The sequence below is a fragment of the Hypoxylon fragiforme genome (assembly GCF_022984875.1).
Source record: "Hypoxylon fragiforme strain CBS 206.31 chromosome Unknown GGS25scaffold_1, whole genome shotgun sequence".
Taxonomy (NCBI): domain Eukaryota; kingdom Fungi; phylum Ascomycota; class Sordariomycetes; order Xylariales; family Hypoxylaceae; genus Hypoxylon; species Hypoxylon fragiforme.
Window position 1 is genome coordinate 3,935,639 of NW_026054756.1, and position 22,409 is coordinate 3,958,047.

The 22,409-nt window shown below is 46.5% G+C and overlaps 4 protein-coding genes across 4 annotated transcripts; 2 read left to right on the forward strand and 2 right to left on the reverse strand.

Moving 5' to 3' along the window:
• Window positions 1–3,077: 3,077 nt before the first annotated feature.
• Window positions 3,078–7,020, reverse strand: GGS25DRAFT_59058 (glycosyltransferase family 2 protein). The gene is made up of 2 exons (XM_049265885.1): window positions 3,661–7,020; window positions 3,078–3,601 (listed from the first exon to the last, which is right to left on the reverse strand). The coding sequence occupies exons 1-2, from the start codon at window positions 6,878–6,880 to the stop codon at window positions 3,156–3,158; spliced, it is 3,666 nt and encodes a 1,221-aa protein (XP_049121969.1). The 5' UTR covers window positions 6,881–7,020; the 3' UTR covers window positions 3,078–3,155.
• Window positions 7,021–12,150: 5,130 nt separating this feature from the next.
• Window positions 12,151–15,124, forward strand: GGS25DRAFT_59146 (HCP-like protein). Its single transcript, XM_049265886.1, has 2 exons — window positions 12,151–14,507; window positions 14,578–15,124. The coding sequence occupies exons 1-2, from the start codon at window positions 12,488–12,490 to the stop codon at window positions 14,832–14,834; spliced, it is 2,277 nt and encodes a 758-aa protein (XP_049121970.1). The 5' UTR covers window positions 12,151–12,487; the 3' UTR covers window positions 14,835–15,124.
• A 1,319-nt stretch (window positions 15,125–16,443) lies between these two features.
• Window positions 16,444–20,634, reverse strand: GGS25DRAFT_472517 (kinase-like protein). The gene is made up of 4 exons (XM_049259452.1): window positions 20,413–20,634; window positions 19,680–20,120; window positions 19,170–19,618; window positions 16,444–19,117 (listed from the first exon to the last, which is right to left on the reverse strand). Exons 2-4 carry the CDS (start codon window positions 20,028–20,030, stop codon window positions 16,855–16,857), a joined length of 3,063 nt encoding a protein of 1,020 aa, XP_049121971.1. The 5' UTR covers window positions 20,031–20,120; window positions 20,413–20,634; the 3' UTR covers window positions 16,444–16,854.
• Window positions 20,635–20,843: 209 nt separating this feature from the next.
• GGS25DRAFT_472522 (optic atrophy 3-like protein) lies at window positions 20,844–22,366 on the forward strand. The gene is made up of 2 exons (XM_049259453.1): window positions 20,844–21,193; window positions 21,263–22,366. The coding sequence occupies exons 1-2, from the start codon at window positions 21,128–21,130 to the stop codon at window positions 21,857–21,859; spliced, it is 663 nt and encodes a 220-aa protein (XP_049121972.1). The 5' UTR covers window positions 20,844–21,127; the 3' UTR covers window positions 21,860–22,366.
• Window positions 22,367–22,409: the final 43 nt, after the last annotated feature.

Sequence of the window (22,409 nt, forward strand, 5' to 3'; positions counted from 1 at the left end):
AAGTTCTCCCAAGGATACCTACCTACGGATATGGGGGTGGATGAATGAATAATAAGATGGCCCCCAAGCAACATCCACCATCCACCTATTCTCTCCCGTTTCGAGACTCACCGCCGGACACAGGTTTCGATTAGCAACATAAGGTCGGTTCCAAAGATACGGCACTAGGGTAAGTGAAGGGAAGGCAAGGGAGAGGACTCAGAGGAGAAGAACATGCTTCAAGCCACGGCCCGGTAAGGCCCCCCGCACCCGAACTTTGGAGTTTACGTACGTGCAACCAACAACGTCGCGATGTCAAAGCTTGCACATGTGGATAGCAGAAGAGGCATGTATTAGTTAGTATCAGCCCAAGAAATGCAAAGGTGCAGGCGCCGAGCGCTGATCTACGAGGATTAGAGAATCCACTAACTAACACATACATGGTACTGTACCAGTGTACCTTACCTAGCTACTAACCTAAGGTTAGGTAGCATACATCGATGTCCCCATGTATCAATATGCTACCTACCCTCCTCAAGTGCTAACCTAGATAACATGGAATTGAATAATATCGCGACGGCAGCAAGCCGCCAGGCCAGCATCTTCCCGACTTCCATCATCCGTACCTACGTACCTACCTACATATAGTACCTAACTGTGGATGGTAATACAGCATGATCGGGGTCACGCCGCCGACAGAAAACACTACGCCGGCCATGTCAATCGTCATCTTGACTTTCCCCCCTTCTTTTCGCTTTCGCCTCTCCGTGAGTTCCACCCTAGTCGTACTTGGGGCGGATACGGATAGCTGCAGTGTAGCGTTAGCTATTTCGATCTCACACGCAGACCGATGATTACTTCCTAATCCATGCGCTCGCATTTATACGCGGCCTTGGTTCTCCTCTTGCGCTTCTCCATAGCTCACAATGCTTGGAGCCGCAACGCTAAGATGACTGCTGGGCGCTTCAAGGATTCCAACGATTCCAACGATTCCAAGACCTCGGAATTTTCACTTCACCCCGTCGGAACAACCTTCATTCCGTTTAGGAGATGGATGCTGAAACCTCCATTAGTAGTAGGTAATGTTTAAAGAAATATCGCCGCCATAGGGTAAGTCGGCATCTTCTGTTCTTTGCTAAAATGACAGGTCATCAGTCTGTGCCTGTGACCGAGATAGGAGCCATGTCGGATAATGAATGATTGATCAAAAGTAGGTAACCTAGGTTATTGTCACCCTCAAACTTGCGCATTAGCGATAATCAGCCCATCATGAATCCATCCGTCTCTTGATACATAGCATTTCAACAACAATATCCTACTATGTAATGATCACCTGCTGGGTTGAAAGAATCCTCGCAAAATACCCCGTCCCTTCAACCGGAAACAAGCGGTTCTACTATGTATGGTTCTCGGCATTCAAGGTTGTCAATCAAATAGCTGTACATTGATCGCCTAGGCCAAGGCTCTTATCCTAGCATTATAATAACGGCAGACGTTATTGCCTATCCGTCCGTACATTGCTTCCGACCTATGTAATACTAGTCAATGCCTACCTAGGTATAATAGGTACACACATTGTGTGTGCATACCTAGTTAGTAGAATCCATACTAAACATGCTCATACATAGATGGATTATACAGATAACTATCTCCATACAAAAAACATGCATACCTATAATAATACAGCACCCCTAAATCCTATCCCAACCTGATCCTGTGCTCCGTTACAAAAGTTCTTTATTTTTTTTATGTCCGCCGCGTCTTACATATCATACATACATACATGTCTCCTAGACCCTTCAGCCCGGTGGGTGTTTCCATGCCGTAATACTTTACCCACCGAGCGCGCGCCAGATCTCGTCACACACATATAACTACTTATACCTACCTACCTACCTACCTAGGCACACATATCATACACACACATACACATACACATACACACATCGAAACCCCAGGAGTGTCGGAGAAAACTCCGTAGTTCAAGCCTCCTGCCTTAGCAGCAGCAGCAGCAAGCACTACATGCATACTAGGTATGTATGTACATGTGTACTTTACCCAGGTAGGTAGGTACACGAGGCAGGCAGGCAGGCAGGCACTAAAAAAAGGGAGGCGTCTCAGCCCTCCTCCCTCCTCCCGCCTCCTGGTTCCGTGGGAAAAGGGGGTGGGTGACTCACATATATATATGTACATACTGTAATGTAATGTAGTTAGTGGCGCCCACGCCTCAAGAAGGAATTCTTAAATGAAAATGAAAAATGAAAATAAATAATAAAAAAGTGGGAATCAAGAGGGGCATTTATAGAATAAAAAAAAAAGCGACGACGCCCATGATGATGATGATGATGATGATGATGATGATGATGCTGACGACGACTCATAACGACGCTGTGCACACAGAAACCCACGCGACCAAGGGTTTGCGCAAGTGTTACACGTACCGTACGGTAGGTTAGGTACCTACATATGAGTAAATATGTTGTGTCACGACTCACGAGAATATGTATGTATGGATGGGGGAACCACTGTATGTAGGTCAATGGTAGGTACATACCTAGGCACCTTGTGGGAATTGTGGGGAACAGTCACGTGACCCACATGGCCCGTGCCCATCTTTGTAGCTTACTTCAATTGGGAAAGGATCTTCGATCCTTTCCATCCTACTTAACAACTTCAACTACATTCATGATTCTGACCTTTTATTTGCAACCCACCGTGATCACGGAACCACCTTATCTGTTCCAACACACCTAGACATGTAGGGTAGGTATGTACACAAGGATAAGCAGAGCTGACACTCCTGGACCAGAATTGAATCCTTCAACCAGACCTCTTGTAAAGAATGCATTGTATGTACATAACTGTACCTACATAATATCAATTATCTATACTATGTATAATCGTGTAATTAATTCTAGGTATGATAACCCTAACCCTAACGACCTATGTAGGTACATTGGCAAACGTTATAAAAGCGCCAAATATCCCCCTCCCCCCCCCTTGGTTTCTTCTACACATTAGCTTCAATGTTATTGAATCATCAGAATTGGAGGATTGGAGTTTGGAAGAATCAGACGACCGCCGTGGACCAAACCTCCCCCTCGTGACAGCACCGTTATCTATATATATATAGTAAATGAATACACTTCGTAATACTTAACCCCCGAATCTTATAATCATGCATCTGAATAGTACTGATCGTCGTAGGCGTGGTGATACGGTGTAGCATTTGGACCAGGGCCAGCCCAGCTACTTCTCATCACACTCTCCCTCGATCCCCAGTAGTTGTCCCTGATGCGCCGTTCTCGTTCGAACTCGGCCCATCGTTTCATAGTGATCTTGCTACTGTCAAACTCGCCTTCATACTCGATGCCGGCCTTCTTGGTCTTCTCTCCCGCCGTCTTTCGAGTATCACCCCACGAAAAGTCATCAAACTTCCAAAAAGCGTAACTTGGGAGGACGAAGTTCCAGACTGGGAGTGACACGAGATAGATCAACATCCATACAACGTACGTCCACGAATGGGCTGTGACGATGATGAGGACAGCGGGTAGACCAAGAATCAAAGCAAGGAGAACTAGCGGTATGACCTGGGGTTCTGGACCAACGATAGAGGAGATAACTGCAACTCATGTTAGACTGATGCCCCCTAAATGATTTGAAGGCTAACACAAAACTTACCGACGTAAAACGTGAACGCAATGGCCGCGGGGAGTACCAGAGTACCGATTAATTCAATGAAAACTACAAATTGCATACTGAAGCAAAAGGTGCCGCACAGATCCTTGACAAGAACTAGTTCCATGAGGTTGTGGATTGTAGAGTTGATCCATCTTCGTCTCTGGGAGAGCAGCACACTGAACTCGTCGGGAACGGTAGTCTTGCACACTGCCTGAGGAACAAAAACTTGCTTACGCTTGGGGAAGGTTCGAAGCATGAGAGTAGTCAGGTAACGATCCTCTCCAAGGAGCAAGAGATTCTTCTTGTGCAGCGTATCAACAACATTCTCAGAATAATGCTCGACAACGTCCGGATTGGCCAATATAGGAACCCAGTAGTTTTGTGCGCCCTTGGGTGCCTTGATGCGGTACATGCAGAAACAACCGGGGAGACAAGTAACACCACCGAAAACAGATTCGAAAGATTTCGACAGATGATGGGATATGAAGTACTCGAAAACTTGAATGGCCGAGACCCAACTCTGTCGCTTGTTGGCAATCTTGGTCTCGCCGCAGAGCCCCATGATGTCGGGGTCTCGAACCATGGCACAGAGCATGTGGGTCAAGCTGTCGGGAAAGACTTTGGTATCGGCATCGACCATGAGTACAGCTTCGTAGTAGTCGGGAGATATACCGGTCACCTTCCAGAGACCGTTAAACATCTCAAACTCCAGTTCCGTCATGCGCTCGTCAAACATAACCTTTTGCAAGAACGACATCAGAATGATTTGACTGTCACGTTTGCCTCGGTTGCCCGGCTTAGATTTGGTGGATTCATCGGGTGTGCCGCATTTCACCACTAGCATCATGGGGACTCTTTGCTGCTTTTCAACCGGAATGGCAGACTTAGCGCCATAGTCGTAGAAACCAGCATATACCTTGGCCATGTTGTGCCGTTTCGAACCACTAGCCACGGCCACATACGAGAAACCTTGAACATCTTCAGGCGCGACAGTGTGATCCTTCATCATACCAAGCACGAAGTCAGGTGTTGTCCTCGACTCGCCCTTGCCCTTGATCATACCGTCGCAAATAACGAGGATGACCTTGTGGCTGTTAGGGTAGTCTGTCATGGCAATCGAGTCTAACGTGGTTCGGATACCCATCTCTCCCTCGGAATAGGCTGTCACAAGGCAGATCGAATGGATTAAGGGGAACCCAAAGGGTTGGTAATCAGATGGCGGTTGTGGAACCACAGCCTCATGGATAAAGCCAGCAGGGCCATACCCATCAATCGGACTGGCTGTGTTTGTATACGGGTCGGTACGGAGCATGCTCGACCGGCTATCGTTTCCTTGCTTGTACATCGAGTTGGGGTGAAGCAGGGGCCCAGTTGACGCTTGGCTCGCCATGGTCGTCGGTTGAGGCCGACGGGGGTTTCTATCAGTGCCATAGACCGCCGAAAAGCGAGATGTCGTAGGCAGGAAAGTACTAGCACGCTTACTAGTCCTATCAGACCCCATGTAGCTGCTGCCAATATCCCCAGGCATCCGCGGGGGAGCTCGGTAGATGTCCTCGGTCCAGTCCTCGATCTGTCGGTTCCGCTTCTTCTTGTCAGCTGTTTGCGAGGTCTTCATAGCAGCGTATTTGCGACTGATGAACCACTGGAATACCAGCGCTAACCCAAACCTCGCGACGACAACCGATAGAATCAGAATCAGCGACACATAAAGGACCACCTGAGACGCAATACATCCAACAGTATCCGTATCCACCGTCCCAACTTTAATAGTCTCTTCAAAACACTCAGCAAGTTGCTTGTCTGCAGGCTTCTGGAATGCTCGAGTAATATCGCGTCCACGAACGGCCCGGTTAGCAGCTGAGTTCGTATCTCTCAATTGTTTAAAGCGGTCTGGAATTTTGACCTCGTCTTCGTTGAACCAGTTGAGTAGATCTAAATCGAGAACGTTACCAGAGTAAACAACTAAGTTGCGCGAGCTATTCTTGATATCATCCCAAGTATAGAATACATCACCGGTGCCATGAAGCTGGAGATAGAAAGTGTCCCTAGCTTCCTGGGTAGTGTGGCATGCATAACCGGTGTAGTACGGCCACGTGAAATTGGGTGACGACGACCCATCTTGGTTGAATGCTGTACATGGGAAATACCAAGCAAGGTCGTCCCTATCATTCGCATCGTGAGGGACATCCGAGTTATCCGCAAGGGTGATGAGTCCCTTGCATTTGCCATTGACGTTCTGGAATAGAAAACTGCCATCCATGCCACCATACCTAGTTGGGATGTCATATATAATGTTAGGGTATGATCCGTCTTGTTTGAGTGGGATACCATCGGCGGGAGGGTGACTGGATTTCGTGAGGTCATAAGCGATACCGTGGAATATCATGTAGCTTGAAGAAACCTCGTTGACATGAAGCCGGACATCGGCTGCGGCGCAGACGGTTTGTTGGAAACCGAATGTTAGGAAACCGACGAAGGCCATGATGTAAAGAATGATGCTAATCAAACCCATCTTCTCCCTCCAAGCTCTTCTCTGTGCCTTCGAACGGAAGCCGCAGCAGTTCAAAATGAAGTCAGGGCACCAAAACGTTATAATAGCGCAGTATACATTCCACACGCTCGGGGGGCTAATTGTCTCCTTGGGCTTCCGGCGCTTAGTTTCCCTTGCGGATTTTGATATCTTGACACCCCCCGATTGCCGTCTCCGCTGTGAAGTCCTCGACTTGTGCTTCTCACTATCCCCGCTGTGGTGTCTTCGAGGTGGTGAGCTATCCGAAGTAGCATCGATAGTCCGTTCTCCGGACAAGTCTGTCCTCCCCTCGAGGTCTTCGTATATAGGATCGTTACCGGTAGAGGAGGGAAGCGTTTCCATGTTGGCGGCATGTTGCCGATAATAATAATTCGGGTGGTCCTTGTCGATCCGGTTTCTTTCCGGCCTTATAAGACTCCTCTTTCGCGAGGGCACACCAGCAGGAGTCTCTGCGGGGGAAGTAGGAGAAAGAGGGGATTTATCTGTCGTCCCATTAGGATTGCGAATCGTCTCGGCAAAGGAGTTTCCGGATGGCGCACGCTGATGTGAGGACATTCTCCGTCCTGGTACGGGATAGTAACCAGTTTCGATGTCAGCAGGACGACTTCTTCTTGAAGTCGTCGATTGTCGGTACGAAGTTCGACGTTCGTAAGCAGGGCTTGCAACCCCGGGTCGCTCAGGGAGCGACATGATGCCGGTCAGAGAATCTCACGAAACCCAAGAATACCCAATATACTCAAAGGCGTAAATATAAAGTGGCTATGTATGATAAATGTTGGCCGGTCAAGACTGTGTCGAGCGGGACACGGATGCTGTAAAAGCACAGACGGATGGCCTTGGTCAAGGCCGACCCTTCAGTTCGAAGGACGCGGAGTGGCCTGTGAGCGCAGATGGCTAGGGTTACTAATGAATGAACATGGTAAGAAGAGGATCTGCAAGGAATATATGGAGGAAGTGAGATTGAGCTGGGGATGATGGATCGCAGATTGTTGTTTTCCCCCTTCTACTCAATAGGTAAGAATGGATGGTTTTGTTGTGATGAGCAAACTTTGGCCGAGTTGTCCAAGTTACATAGTGAGAAAAGAAAGGGAGGAGGAAGATCCCTGCTCTATTACCTAGTATGCGACGGTCTAAAAGCTTAAAAAAGCTAAAGGGCTAATTAAAGCAATAAAAAGGAGAAGGAGAGAGGGAAAAAACACCCCAAAAAAATGAGAACATGAAATAATAGTGCAGAGTTGAGAGTGAGAGTGAGAAGGCTACACAAAACTAATAGAGTATAGTAACTGCGACACAATTTGTCTATAAAATTCTCCTTTTCAGCCGCGTTCCTAACCCGGCAAAATGAATGATGAATGGATCTCTCTCAAGAGTGCGCGCGCATCAACAGGATAAACACAAATGATGTCCATAAACTTGGATGTCGCCAATGGTGCAGTAAGCATGCGATGAGATTGGGTCACCTACAAACTAGCGGGTCGCAATGGGTAACCGCTGGGTGCCGGGCGCCACAAGCCAACTATTTCAAAGAGCTTAGGTAATTGACCAATTTGACCTTTCTTGCCCTGGCAACCAGGTAGAGATAGTCGACCGATTTGCGCCAATCGTTGTTTCAAGTAAAATAGGATCTTTAGGTAGTTGCTGGCAATAATATTTTTGGAGAGAATGTTTACGATATATTATTTAATATCCAAAGCGAATGCATTAACAGGAAAACGAGAGTATCGGGCTAAAGTATGTAAGTTTGAAAAACAGATTAACTATAGCGAAGGCAGGAACATCCAAGTTTAACTCAGAGGCCAAAGAGAGCACTGAGACAACCAAGTCAATAAAGGCGGAGCGGCAGAGCGGTAGGTGAGAAAAGACAGTGATAGAGCCCTGGAGAGGAGCAAAACTGGAGTAATACCTACAATAGGTAGCCACGGGAAATAATTCAATGGATGTTTAGCGGGGGAAGGGGTAGGTCAGGCCAGGCAGTGGCAGGCACAGTATCTACATAACTAAGTTAGGTACCAGACAATAGCGCTTATTACATAGATTGTTACCTGGTATGTGCATACATATTACAGTCTAACCAAGTTTATTTCCATTTCCTAATTGTACCTGATCAATCATGATGGCAAGGATAATTTACGTCATCAATGTTAGTACCTATAAAACAAAAGTATTATTACTGACATCTGGATTTACAAGTAACACTATGATACCACATAATAGTTACATCTGTGTATTCGTATTCAAAGTGTGTACATATGTAACAAGCCCTTCAAATACCCAAAGTGGTTGGTGTTTACCCAGGTTTCAGCCAATCTAGGAAATCTGATGCTGGACTTGAGAACAAACCTCAACCAACCCTTGGATGGAATTGAATACGAACACTAAACCCTGAAGTCGATCTCTCTTCTTTGCAGCTACTGCTGTGCCTAATGCCCATGCTAGGCACTTTGAGATCGTATCATAAAACGGAAAGAAAAAAAATCCGAAAACGATGTCGTCGATACTACAATAACTTAGATATTTCTGATATTGCACATCGGGAGCGACGATAACAATTACACATTTTATTTATTTAAGTTTCAAGCGTAATTTCAGCTTGACAGACTAGTTCGCTTGAGCTTCGCAATTACTAACCCTTATTACATGCAGTACATAACTATTACCTAGGTATGTAATAGTAGGTTAGAGTACTTCAACAGAGCCAAGCGATAGGTACAGAAAACGACAGCGCTGCGCCAGAGCACGCCCAATGTTCCAAGGTTACGATCCGCCAAATCTTCCTAAAGCGAAATCTTGAATTAGTCCAACACTGTCCAAGTGACCTAGAATAGCGCCAAAATGGGAAGTTCCAAGGTTGTGGCGGGAAAGAATACCCCGCTCTAGCGCTGAAATCGATAAAACCCTTGAAGATAAAAACAACCACGATCTAGATTCCTCTTAGATTCCTCCTTGATTCCTTACATTAGTACCAACCCCTAAAGAGCACGCTTTGGAATAAGTATAAAAATATAACAAGCCAACAATGAGGTCTACTATGCTAAGACAAATGACGAGAGCCACGTGACAAATGTGGTCATCGTACCTTTAAATGTCCATCCTACCATGTACACACCTACTCTAGGTAGGGTACATATGTATGGCATTGTATGCACTCAACATTCATTCAGTCTGGTCTTAGTCTCAAGGTGGGCTCATCCACTTCAGATCATCCACATGTGCCCTTGAAATGTTGCATCTAACTAACTACCAGTTGACCTATTTATATGTACGGTACCTACATAGGTACATGTATGCATCTACATAGCATCAGATTCACACGTGGTCTCCCTTGGAGCGAATATGAAAGTTGGTTTGTTTCGAGAAACGAGCGAACAGGCCTTTCTGTGGGCTTCCGAATAGTCCGACCAAATCCGTTTTCCCTTTCTCTCCTCTCCCCGCGTGTCTCTCTCTCTAGTTACCTGTCTGCCTTGTCTAATTCTCCTCTTCTAGCAATTTGTCCCCTCCTAGCTGAAAAAAGGAAATGAAACAAAACGGTAGGGAGAGAGAGAGCTCGGGCTCGGTGCCAAGCCTCTGAATATAATGACACCATACGATTTGAGGTTGGTGACAGAGACCGGTTACACTTCTGGTGCCGCTTTGGAGGACTATTAACTGCACCTAATTATTCATCCACAATAGTTGGTGGAGGCCTAAATTTTCTAAAAATTTGCTTAATATTTCGAATGGAAATAGATACATATACTGACCTACGATGTTGAATGCAGCATGTATATATGCGAGAACTAGCTGATATTGAAGCCTGAAGCTTAACGATAAGAGGGCTTGGGTGGTCGCTTGGTATTATACTATATGTAGGTACAATACCTACTGCAGCCTCAGTCTGTAGGTTGTTAAGCATAGCTGGCGGTGCCTACACATGTAGGTATATATTTAGATGTAGTAGTACCTTGAACTAGTACCTGTACTATCATGAACATAGCCGTGCTGCCGAGACTTGGGAACACGAACAGGCCCTTTAAGCTTCTCGCCCGACTATACTACACTATGTACGGAAATCATGTAGGGACAGAATAGGTAGCCTAAGACATACATATGTATTCGCCCAAGGATGCCTTGTGTAATACGTAGTGGGTAAGCAGCCCTACGTGTACTATGGTGATGAAATACATAAACGGCGAATAATGCGGGCAACCTACCCTACTAACCTAGGTACCTAAGGTAGGCTGCAGAATAAAATCTTAGTTGTCCCCGGGATGCGATGGCTCCGTTTTTTTCCCTTTGTGCAGATATAAGTTCGTATTATACACAGATGTGGTGTTATCAGCCTCAGCAATTACGAGAGGGATTTTTTTTTTTTTTATCTTTGATACTGGTCCTGCTTTGACATTCGTCGAGGTGGGTGAGTTTTGTACGAAGTATTCGTAATTGCTGACACCAGACAATTGAAGAGAACGAGAAAAATGAAGAGAATGAGAAAAAGAATAAAAAGATGGAACGATGCTAACAACACCGGACTGCTTCATAGTTATTAGTAATTTACATTGGGCTCCAGGTCTTGGCATATAACGATCGGTCCTGTAACTCCTGTTCAATGTTATTTGTATGTGTATATCATCCAACCGTCGTTAATGAGCTTTCGCTTTGATATGGCAGTTCAGGCTGCCGAGGAGGCGGAGACCACAGCTGAAGACTCTAAGTCTGATGGACAAGACTTCGCACCAACCGCATTTGGCTTGTGGTAGCGAATTCATTGGCGTAGTCTTGTCTTGTCTTACCTAGGTAGGTATTGGTTGCATAGATGATCCTCTTATGGGGCTTGCAAATCGGATACTACATGAGTCTACATCATGTCTACATGTACTATGTATGTAACCTTGAAGATGGATATGTATCAATTGAGTCACAACTGACTAAAGTGTGCATATGCATAAACAGAATATTTAAACCTACATACATATGTATGAAGAACATTAAAACCAGCCATTCTATTTACAACAAAAAGTATAACGCCGATACTTAAGTAATTATATCAAAAAGTAAGTGGCTGTTGCCCAGGTATCTAGTGTAAATAATAACATTGTTTACCATCTAACTAAATCTTTTATACTTTATTGTGAAAAGAAGAGAAACCAGATACATATGTCGAAACCAAATACTGAATAAGCACATATGCATATTAATGATAGAAGTGAGGCCCGTATTTAGTAGGATCCATCTATGTTGGTGGAGCATATGCAAATAGATGGAGGCTTGTCAGCTTCAACATCGAAGTACTACTAGCAGTAAAGGACCTAAAAGAGACCTGACCTGATTCTGAAAGACGTAAAAGCATACGAAGTCACCATACACGGCCGCTATACATAGCACATTCAAGTACCCTAACCGAACCAACCTACCTTGTCAGTTACCTAGGTTAGTGAATTTGCATACCTCCAGCTACATACATAATTGCCTACATAGATGTAGTAGTACTTTCCTGCCTGCTACTTACCAGCTTAAGTGCTACCAATATGTAATTACAATAATTACAATGCAATACCAAGTGTACCAGGTGTACTTGTATTGTACATACCTACATAGGCCTAACCCCCCTAAAACACTTCCGACAAGACTACCCATTCGAATTTAGGTTGCTCGCTTTGTTTCGTCAAGCCTGCAACGTCCATCTCACTGTCATTTTCCAAACACTATACTACACCCTACACTACACTACCAGCGGTTGTAGCCTCAGCCCTTTTTTTTTTTTTTACTTACTAACTACACAGGCAACCTCCTCCTTCATCTTCCCCCCCTCTCGTCCCTCTCCCCCGACAGAAGCTCCCTTTTCTCTCTCTCTCCTGTCTTTCTTGTTTCTATTCCTTTCTTGTCTAGAATTTGCATCAATAATTAGACTTATTGTCTGAGATACCCCCCACCTCATAAAATAAATAGCATTTTGCAGTTTTTCTGTTGGCGACCTGATCGAACCGCTGAAAATCCCCCGAGGCCTGTACCCAGCACGTACTTCGCACAGCCGGCATCCCCCCGGTGTCCGTTCGTTGCCTCGCCTGCCATACCATTGGGTTCGATTGCTATTAGAGTTATAACTGTGGAACAACGGCCAAAGCAAATTAGGGGTCCATGTATGTCATGGTGGTAGATTCATAATAGGAAAATTGAGGTTACCGCGAATCAATGTTGGTACAGAACCGGTTACGCTTCTAACGACTACCTGGCCCTATCTCTCTCCCTTCTCTCCTCGGGGTTGATTTGGTGCTATTGTCGCGGTAGCGACCATTGCGACCGACCCCCTTCAAACAAACAATGGCTACAGTTACGAGTAATCCTCCAACGCCGCCTCCTCCAGTCGCCTCGTCGCCCGCTAGGTCTATTCACCGGAAACCCGTGCCTCTAGCGAAACTGCCGCTCGGGCAACATGAGCGTACTGACTCTCAAGAAAGCTTTTCCGGAAGCAACTTACCCATCAATACCATGGTCGAGTCGGCGACAATGAAAGCTTCTCCGGTTTCTCCGGTTAGGGTCAACTTTCAGCCAGACCACTGGGCGCAGCCGTCGAATGCGAGTATCGAGGGGAACTACCAACATTTACAACACTCTCTAGATGCGCCCATACTTCCTCCTCATAGTCAAATGTACGACCCGGCATACGACCACGCTGGAAATTTGACACCGAAACAGACATACGCTAGCGACCACTTTTATAGGCCTGGGCAGGAGAGGCTATTGCATACTACAGAAACGGGTTATGTGGATACTTCGGCTGCGCGAGACCATGACAGTCAAAGCTTCAGCGACAGTTCTCGCAGCGATGATCCGAACCGCCATAGTCGTGAATCGGATGCGACTGCGAGCACACAACAGCAGACTTCGACTGAATCTTCAGTCGAGACGAGCGCAAGCTCAGTTTCTGGTGGCCTGAATGATATTTGCGAGGGTCAGGTTATGCCTTATGAGGCATCTCCAGAAGAATCTATTATCGAAGACTCCATAGCAGAAAGTCAATCGGTCCCCCAATTACAATATCATCACCAGCCTCTCCTTCCGCGCGTTGCTAGCATGCCCATTGAGGCGAACTCGAGGCATTCCTCCAGGTCAGATCTTGCAGAATCAGGCATAGCTATAAATCGGCACTTAACCCCGAACTCTTACATGAGGAGGAGTTCTCTCCCTCGACCGCAGTCGGCATATTCGGTGTATTCTGAGTTGGGACCGCGCGGACGATCTCCGAACTACGGGGGCGGTAACCCCCGTACACCATCGGCGCAGTCTCGAAGGTCACCGGAAACCAGGCCGGTTTCCTACGCAGAGTTGCTCAATGTTCCGTATCCCCAGCAGGCACCGGCTCCCATCACGTTCGATAATTCCTATTTGCGTAATAATGTGGGGAGCAACGCTTCGTTGCTCAGTGCACAAAAGACGCTGGAGATGTATAGGCAGAATGTGAAGAAGACAAACGACTTCTCGATCCAATATTCGTTTGCCGTCTTCTTGATTTCGACTGCACAAGAACAAGGTTTAAATCTGGAAGAACCTTCACGGAAAAAGAGTACTCCGAAGGGAAGTCCGCTTAATGATAACACGGAATCTCCACCGACTGAGTTGATTCGTGAAGCTAAAAGTATATTGACAAGGTTGGCCAATGGCGGCTATCCTTTTGCACAGTATTATCTAGCAGATGGGTTCGCCTCGGGCTTATTCAACAAGGGCAAGGAAGATTACAACTCAGCTTTTCCCCTCTTTGTTCTGGCTGCGAAGCACGGTCACGCTGAGTCTGCATATCGCGCTGGTTTATGCTACGAATTTGGATGGGGTTGTAGAAAAGATCCTGCCAAAGCAGTACAGTTTTTACGAACAGCAGCATCCAAAAACCATCCAGGCGCCATGACTAGACTTGGGAAGGCTTGTCTCTCCGGAGATTTGGGCGAGAACCGATATCGAGAGGGGGTAAAATGGCTGAAACGCGCCACAGAATCGGCCGACGCCATGTACAACGCCGCCCCATACCATCTTGCCACACTCTATGAAACCGGATATGGCGATGATATCTTCAAAGATGAGAGCTATGCCGCTGAACTGTTCACTCAAGCCGCCGAGCTTGGGCACGCTGAGGCGAGCTTTCGTATGGGAGATGCATACGAACATGGAAAGTTGAACTGCCCACGAGATCCAGCCTTGAGCGTCCACTTCTATACCGGGGCAGCAGAAGGTGGCCACGCTGGAGCTATGATGGGGCTATGTGCGTGGTACATGGTTGGCGCCGAACCTATTCTAGAGAAGGATGAAGAAGAAGCTTATGAATGGGCTCGTCGGTCAGCGGACCTTGGTAAGTCTTCATGGTTATATACGTTTCTGATGTTTTTTTTGGGGGGCTTTGCTAATGAGTTCACCCCAAGCAGGCTACGTCAAGGCCCAATATGCTGTCGGTTACTTTACTGAAATGGGCATAGGTTGTCGTCGTGACATCCTAGAAGCTAACGTTTGGTATGTCAAAGCAGCTGATGCTGGCGACGATCGAGCGAAGCAAAGGCTCGCAGCTATCCGAGCAGCTGTGAGCGGTGGTGGAACACCAATGGAGGTTGCCCCGCCTCGAAGCACAAAAATGAAGAAAAACCCGCCAACTAAAGACGATAAGGAGTGCGTTGTAATGTAAAATGGCCAACTTGATGGCAGTTGGCGCTTCATAGGTGGTGAAAGGACATTGGAAAGGGTCAAACGTTGCCTTCGACAAAAGCATGTGTCTATCTTGGAAAACTTTCAGAGTACTCATGAAGCGGCACGGCCCTTTTCTAGAATATCCAACGTCCCAATTATCATTTCCTACGCCTTTATTCAAGGGTGGAAACTGATTTCAAACAAACCCAATCGGGGCACTTTTCCCGGCGAAGCATCGTGATTGTAAGGTGTGGGAAGCAAGGAGTTTCCTTTCCTTTCCTTTCCTTTTCTTCTCTTTTCTTTTTCTACAAACCTAGACCGAAAAATTACCCATCTCGTTAAAGGGGGTCATATGTGGTTCGACTCTTGCATTCTGCTGGCACAGCTCAAAATCATTTGCATTTGCATTTGCATACGTGATACGAAGCACGAGGAACGATGCGAAAGAGCATAGGCTATTATTCAGACACGCGAGTGGGCCTAGACAGTCTCCCATCCTTTCCGTTCGTATCATAAACAAGGCGTTTATTGTTCATTTTCTTTCCTTCTCTCTACCATGTTTCCTCACTACTTACTGTCTACGGGTTGTTAATACAAAAAAGGAGACGAGTCGAAGCGGAGGATGGTTTTGGTTTTTGGTAGTCCTCGGGAACCATTTTCGAATATGGAGGTTTGGGAAGGCCAGGGAAGAAAGAAAGAAAGAAAAGGCGGCTTGAAGTCGGAACGGGAAACCATCTAATCTCTCTCCCATTTCCTCTCTCCGCGTGGCCCCATGTTGCCCTGGCGTTGTTGTATATATCAAAGGGTGCCCGATTAATAATATTAAAACACGCTACTTCCCCGGTGTGGGTTGAGAGAGAGAAACCTTGAATCCATCTAATCCATCTTTCCATGCAATGATTATTGGGTACCTACCTAGGTTAGGTATATACATATGTTGATGATCGTGAAGTAATATTATTATACCTTCATAATCCGTATATTAGTTGTAAACAACGACGATAACCAGAATCAGCTTTCACTAACCCTACCTTGGCCATCTCAACTTGCCCACTACCAAAATGCCATCCACGTACGTAAAGTGGTGATGATCATCGACACAAACAACTCTACCTGCCTCCTCCGTTCCTCCCCCCTCTCCACGCTCCACGCTCCACTCCTTTTACCCATCTATCCATCCACCGCAGCCGATCCCATCACCCAGGTCCTCGAATCGAAGCACAACACATACATGCCTAACTAGGTCCATACTACCTCCGTTACCCTACATACCTAGTTACGTATCTCTTTTCTTCCCACCTACTCTGCACACGGTACCTACATACTATACTATGATACCTTAGTACGTACTATATTGTTGGTACACTACCTAGTCGACCGCCTACCAACATACCTACATTTGCATATAACTAGCTCCTTATGCACCACAGCCTTTCCCCCCCTACACGTCACCCTTTTTTTTGGGGGGGGGAGGGATGTTGGAAGGCGGGGGAGAAGAAAAGGGGGAGGGGGCGGGGTGTGTGTGTTAGAAAAGCTTATTTGTACCGGACATGATGGGGATTCATTACATATCGATATTCCCAAATACATACACAGTATGTACTTGCCTATATATATATAGGTAGGTACACGTATTAGGTAGTCTAGCAGTGAGGCATATATCGGTCTCAGCTTCGAGTAACCAACCAGCCGATAACCTTACCATGAAAGGGCTCTTATCCATCATCATGTATAACAATCACCTACATATAATACAAGAAAATCAGCATAAACGTCACGTTTGGCAAAATCAAGTAGAATTATCATGAATTGAGTTCTCAATAAAGGTATATTAACCACCGTACACTGCCTGCCTATACGCCATGCGATGAATCTGGGGCTATAATAAATAAAATAAGGACGAATGCAAACGCCCCTGTGTCATCAACTCGTGGCTTCAAAAATAGCCCTGCAACCCTTTCGCCCTCACTTATTAAATTTCGTCGTTCGACATTGAACGTTATCGTGACTCAGTCATCTTACGACGAGCTTGATGATGACGATGATGATGATTTCGGCTCGACTTCGTCGCCTAACTCTCTAGGCTTCTTAGGATCGACGACAGCCGAATATCTCTCATCGCCCCATCGCGCTCCGATCGTCACCCAGACGTGCTTGCTGGGTCCGCTGTGGACCGTCTCGCGAGAGCCGGTCCACTGCTGACGATGCTCGCGATCCATATAACTATTACCTAAACCACCATTGACGACCCACTCTTTAATCATGTTCTTTATGAATTCAATCTTTCGACGGAAGTCATTAGCTGCGGGTATACCTTGTATCATGGGGTTAATTTCCGGACGCTTGCGCGTAACATTGCGCGTCGGTCGAATAGCCGGTTTGGTAGCAAAGTTGAGCAATGTTTGTAGAGGATAAGACAGAACCGCTCGTTCATCCAGGGCACTCTCATCTAGCTCACCACTAGATGCTAGCTTTTCTGCCGCCTCCTGTGGAAGATGCCAGAAATGACACCAAGTACCAGTCGCATCCAGCACGATCTTAGTGTGATCGGGGAAGTTGAACTGAAGGTGTCCATCAGCAAAGACCCAGCAGCCAACGTCGCCAATTCGTTGATAAAAGGTGACTACATCGCTCGGGGGCATGGTTTGCTTAGTAGACGTGGGGGGCTGCACAAGTCCAGCGTCATCCGTAGAGGCGTCTTGGTCCCGGCCGTAAGCCATCATGTAGTTGGCAAACTTCTTCCATAGAACAAGGTGTTCCCTCTTACGATAATCGAATATGTCCCGACCTATCGGTATCTTTCCTGGCGTGCCATCTGGGCCCACGGTAATTTTGAATTGGGAAGGATGGACAAATACGGTAGACAGGCCAGTCTCGCCATTGTTTTCGTAAAATTGTATTGCCTGTGTCATAGGCACAATCTGATGACGATCGGGATATCCGGGATCGTGGCGTCGTGAGCAATGTTGTTCAGCCTCCCGAACTAGAATGCAACTCGGGGGGAGGGTAACCGTCTTGCCTCCCTTAGCACTGCCTGGTATGCTCTTGAGGACACAACCCACGCTTCCATCATTTAGGATATAGCCAAGACCAAATTTGTTAGAGTAATCTACCCACTTCACGACTATGTGAGGTGGGGAAGGCGTTGGCGTCTTGCCCATAATTGCCATCGATCTCGAATTCAGAGCACGCTCAAGCTCGGTCTGGAGGCGTTGGAGCCTGTCCAAGACAAAATCCGGGTGTGTTTCCGCTACTGCCATCTTGCGTTCCGTTGGCCCAAAAAGGCTTCCCGATGGTGGTCCCGTTGAGCTCGACTTCGTTGTCATCGTCGTTTGTTCACTTGGCTTTCGCTGAGTTTCCGTTCTCTTAACTTCCACTATTGGGGTGGGCGCAGGCGCAGGCGCAGGCGCGGGAGCGGGTACTGGCACTGTAGTCTCAATCGTTCTAGTCTCAGCCGTTCTAGTCCGTTGAATTGTAGTGGTGGAAGATCCCGTGGTTGCTCTCGATGAGAGATTGGCCTGTGTGGAGCTTTGGGGGAGTTCTCGCCTTGAACGTGATCGCATAGTACCACTAGCACTAGGCGCGGGCATTTCATCTAACGTACGGGATCGTGGCATAGCAGCTGTTCTTGTTGGTCGGCCTTGTGCCCGTTGCTGCGCAGCGAAACTTTGAGGAGGTGCGCGTAAAAGGCCATTTACACCTCCTTGGGATCCTGATCCCTCATCCTCTTTGCTCATGGCTGGCTGAGGAGGCAATCGAGAGGGTACCTGGGCAAGATTCTGTTCCTTGCTAACCTCTTCATATGGTCTATACACAATACCCTCAACAAGAGGGATAATAGGGGTTAATCCAGCCTTTTCTTCAAGAGCAACCTCTCGCCAGGTGCTCTTGTGTACTGACTGAGCGTTGCTCCACGGTCCAACCTCGCAACTCCTGCACATCTCTTTCAAGTTGCGCAGATTTTGTGAGGCCATTCGGGGCGTCAAATCTACAGCATAAAAATGATCCGCGTCAGGTGGGAAGTCTCGCAACTTTGTTGTTATCTCCGATGCTGTCGGAACATAGCCCGAGAGGAAGAAATCATGTTGAACAATAGTGTCCGGGTCTGGCCGGCGGTCTGCCTCTTCCAGCATAGTAGCGACAACGTCCTTGGCTTCCTGTGAGATATATTTGTTAGATGTCTCAGGCTTAGGCCATTCGTAGTCTCGATTCTTGGCACGACGATAGATCTCATCCGTCGTCGATGATTGGAACGGTGGCTTAGAAGTAAGCATTGCAAACCTAATGCATTTGTCAGTTTCGCTTCATAGACAACACGATACGGCAACCTCACATAATAATGCCTAAGCTCCATATATCAACCATATGATCGTGACCCTTCTTTCCCTTCTCCAAAATCTCGGGTGCAATATAGTTCGGCGTGCCACACAAGGTTGTGCGCCGAATTGTCTGCATATCTTTACCTGTGACTAGCAACGCTGCCAAGCCGAAATCACCAATTTTGGCGTTCATATTCTTGTCGAGAAAGATATTGCCCATCTTTAAGTCTCGGTGGATGATGCCTTTGGCGTGCATATACTTGATAGCGCCGGCAATTTGCACCGAGTAGAATCGTACTTCGGGCTCTGTTAGACCCCTCCTTCGCTTGACCATATCCATCAACGAGCCATTGGGGCACAGTTCGAGGATGAGATAGGTACAATTCTCAAAGGAAAAAGCTCTTAGAAACTGGACAATATTCTGCTGCTTCATCTTCGAGTGGATTTGCAATTCAGTTTGGAACTGCCCAAGTAGTTAGTATCAACTCTGAGTGGACTTTGTCTGGTGGTGTGGCTGGGCTGACCTTTTGCTCCATCTTGGGCGGCATCTTGCTCCTTACAATCTTCAAGGCGTACTTCCTCTTACTTCCATCATCTCGGGTAAGATATCCCTCGTAACATACGGCGAATCCACCCTTTCCCAGCATCTTTCCAACTTGGTATGTAGCGCCATTTTTACGGTCGAAACTTGGCGGTTCGGGGATGATGGAAGGAGGCTGGGGGGGCAGCTCTTTTTCCTTCTGGAGAGCTTTGGTAGCCGGTGCTTTATTCTTAGCATTCTCTACTACGCGATGTGGGAGCTGAACATTTGCATCCCTTGGTAGCAAAGCATCGGCGTCAATAGGCTGTTTGGTTGACATGATTCGGTCCGTCATGGGGATCCCAAGCTGGCGATACTAGGGCGAGCTAAAGCAATTGGAAAATGGCTCGACGGGCCTTGTCGTATCACTGAAACGTTTGAAATCCTAAGCATACCATTAGTGTCAAGATTCTGTACCGGACCTTTATATGGTTGGTGGTGTTTAAGTTTTGGCGGTCAATGGCGATAAATGGAAGGTTTTGAGCAAAATATTCTGAAGATAGAAGCAAACAATTGATTCCCTCTAGTGTTTTGATTAAGCACTCATGAACCTTAAAAATGATCAAAAGAAAACATCAAGCTTCGGGTGGCTTCGATGGTAACGATGAATATTTTTAAGAAGGAGGGTGCAATTGCGAATTGTGAAAGAAAACATAGAAGAAAGTCGGTAGGCTTACTTACGCAAATGTATTGAAGCACATTAGGGTTGGATATCGAGCAAGAAAGCAAAGGGACCAAAAATCGTCACGAGTTGTGTCCAATTTCTTTGCTGCGACTGTTGTCTAAATGAAAGCGAGAGAGTGTGTACCGGTATATGCGTCCAGTGAATTGAATTAATTACATGCTGGTTGGTGACAGAAGCTGAACAAGGAAACGTGCAACGTGCACGGAGAAAAAGCGGTCCACTCATTTGCAACTGAGAAAGTAAACTAAACTTTAAGCTACCGTTGGGGAGGCAACCGCCAGGGACGAACCACTTTAGGCCACTAGCATTTCTTTTACTATGCCGTAGCTTTCAAGGCTGTTATCGATAACCCAGTGCTAGTTACGTAGTTATCGATTACAATTTAGGTATCCAAGATTGGTTCCAAGATCTCCAGCTAAATATTATCTACAGTTATTATTCGACCGTCATCTTTCTTGCGACAGATAAACCCCTCTACGTAAGAAAAAAGGAAAAAGAATAAAATTCAGTTATGTTTTAGATGATTATGGAATCTGCATAACGTAGCCTTAGCGACCATGCTTTCTATAGCTTAAGCATCCATTCATCTCTGCCAACCGAGGATATCCGCGCCTTTCAACATTATCCTCCAAGTTATCCCGTTATCCCGTCATCCCGTTATCCCGTAGTGCCGATCCGGAATCTGTTTTTCGAGCCGGCAAGACGAAATGGTGGCACTACCACTATTCAAACTAGCCTCTCTATTCTTGAGACATGTTTCGAAGTATGGCGCTGTACGATTATGATCTATTCCGGCTACAGAAAGTTCATGTATCTAATAGATGGCTGACGGCGATCCTTAGAACCAAATCAAAGTACAAGCTCACGACCATCCGCGCTTCCGAACCTTCGCTGCTAAGTATGGCCAACATATTCACCAGTTGAACATGCGCCTGTCGGTTGCGCTTATAAGAAATGTGGATGCCGAGATCAGGGCAAAAGAGAAAGCCGAGGCACCCACTGTGAAGACAAAGGAGCAGATAGAGAGGGAGGCAGAGGTCCGAGCTAAGCATGGAATCACGAACCAGGAAAGCCGGTCCAGGAAGCCCCTGCCCATAATAAGTGTATGGAAAAGAAAGTTTAGGCCTCTCCCGGAAGCCAAGGCCGTTGATCTATTCGCAGACGTGATTGGCGATGCCTTCATCCTTCTTGTGGCGACTGTCTTGATATTGTATGAATACCATAGATCATCACAGAAGCCAGACACCAACCTCGAGAAGATCAAGGAACTCAATGCACGCTTTGATGAGCTTGATAGAAGGGAGAAGGAGCTCGAGGAGGCCGAGAAACGTCAGCTTAGTCGGGTAATGATGCTTGAAGACGCTCTCCGGGGGGTCAAGGACCCAAAGACTCAGAAGCCACTATTATCTCCGACACCCACGACATCACCTCCAGCCTAGCTGTAGTCAATCAGCTTTACCTACCTATATATAAGCACATGTGTGCAAAAATGCGGCGTCTATAGAGTTCATCTAGGAGGCGGAGTATTGTAACGAAGGATTCTGCGATACTCAAATTCTGCATAGTCGAAGCCATCTCCATTATGTCCAGATAGTATGGGTACTTACTTCAGCCAGGAACCAACCATTTGTATATAAACAGGTATATAAATTCTATTTGGTTCCTAGATGAGGTTATAACTCACGCGATTGCTTATATAGACAAGCTCTCTATGCATATGCAGAGGCAATGATTCAGGGGTACTTCATAGATTAGATCTCCTATCAAACATCAACTTACCAACTGTAAGAAGGAGCTTACGGGGGTGATACTCATGTTCAACACTAGATTTACCTATAGACGGAAAGAACAAAGGACTCGCCTCAAGGTAATACCTAAGTAACCACTACGCAGAGCTTCTGTCATTACTGGATACCTAGTTAACCTAAGGTATTCGCCAATCTCGGATATGCTGATAAAACTTTAACTGATCTAACTTGAACGTTTTAA

Bases quoted from the DNA above. Each gene is read 5' to 3' on its own strand.
- GGS25DRAFT_59058 (XM_049265885.1), bottom strand. From the start codon at position 6,880: ATGTCGCTCCCTGAGCGACCCGGGGTTGCAAGCCCTGCTTACGAACGT. The intron at 3,602-3,660 runs GTAAGTTTTGTG...CATGAGTTGCAG, and splicing joins TGCGTTCACGTTTTACGTCG to TTATCTCCTCTATCGTTGGT.
- GGS25DRAFT_59146 (XM_049265886.1), top strand. From the start codon at position 12,488: ATGGCTACAGTTACGAGTAATCCTCCAACGCCGCCTCCTCCAGTCGCC. The intron at 14,508-14,577 runs GTAAGTCTTCAT...GTTCACCCCAAG, and splicing joins TCGTCGGTCAGCGGACCTTG to CAGGCTACGTCAAGGCCCAA.
- GGS25DRAFT_472517 (XM_049259452.1), bottom strand. From the start codon at position 20,030: ATGACGGACCGAATCATGTCAACCAAACAGCCTATTGACGCCGATGCT. The intron at 19,619-19,679 runs GTCAGCCCAGCC...CTACTTGGGCAG, and splicing joins CGCCCAAGATGGAGCAAAAG to TTCCAAACTGAATTGCAAAT. The intron at 19,118-19,169 runs GTGAGGTTGCCG...CAAATGCATTAG, and splicing joins TGGAGCTTAGGCATTATTAT to GTTTGCAATGCTTACTTCTA.
- GGS25DRAFT_472522 (XM_049259453.1), top strand. From the start codon at position 21,128: ATGGTGGCACTACCACTATTCAAACTAGCCTCTCTATTCTTGAGACAT. The intron at 21,194-21,262 runs GTACGATTATGA...GGCGATCCTTAG, and splicing joins ATGTTTCGAAGTATGGCGCT to AACCAAATCAAAGTACAAGC.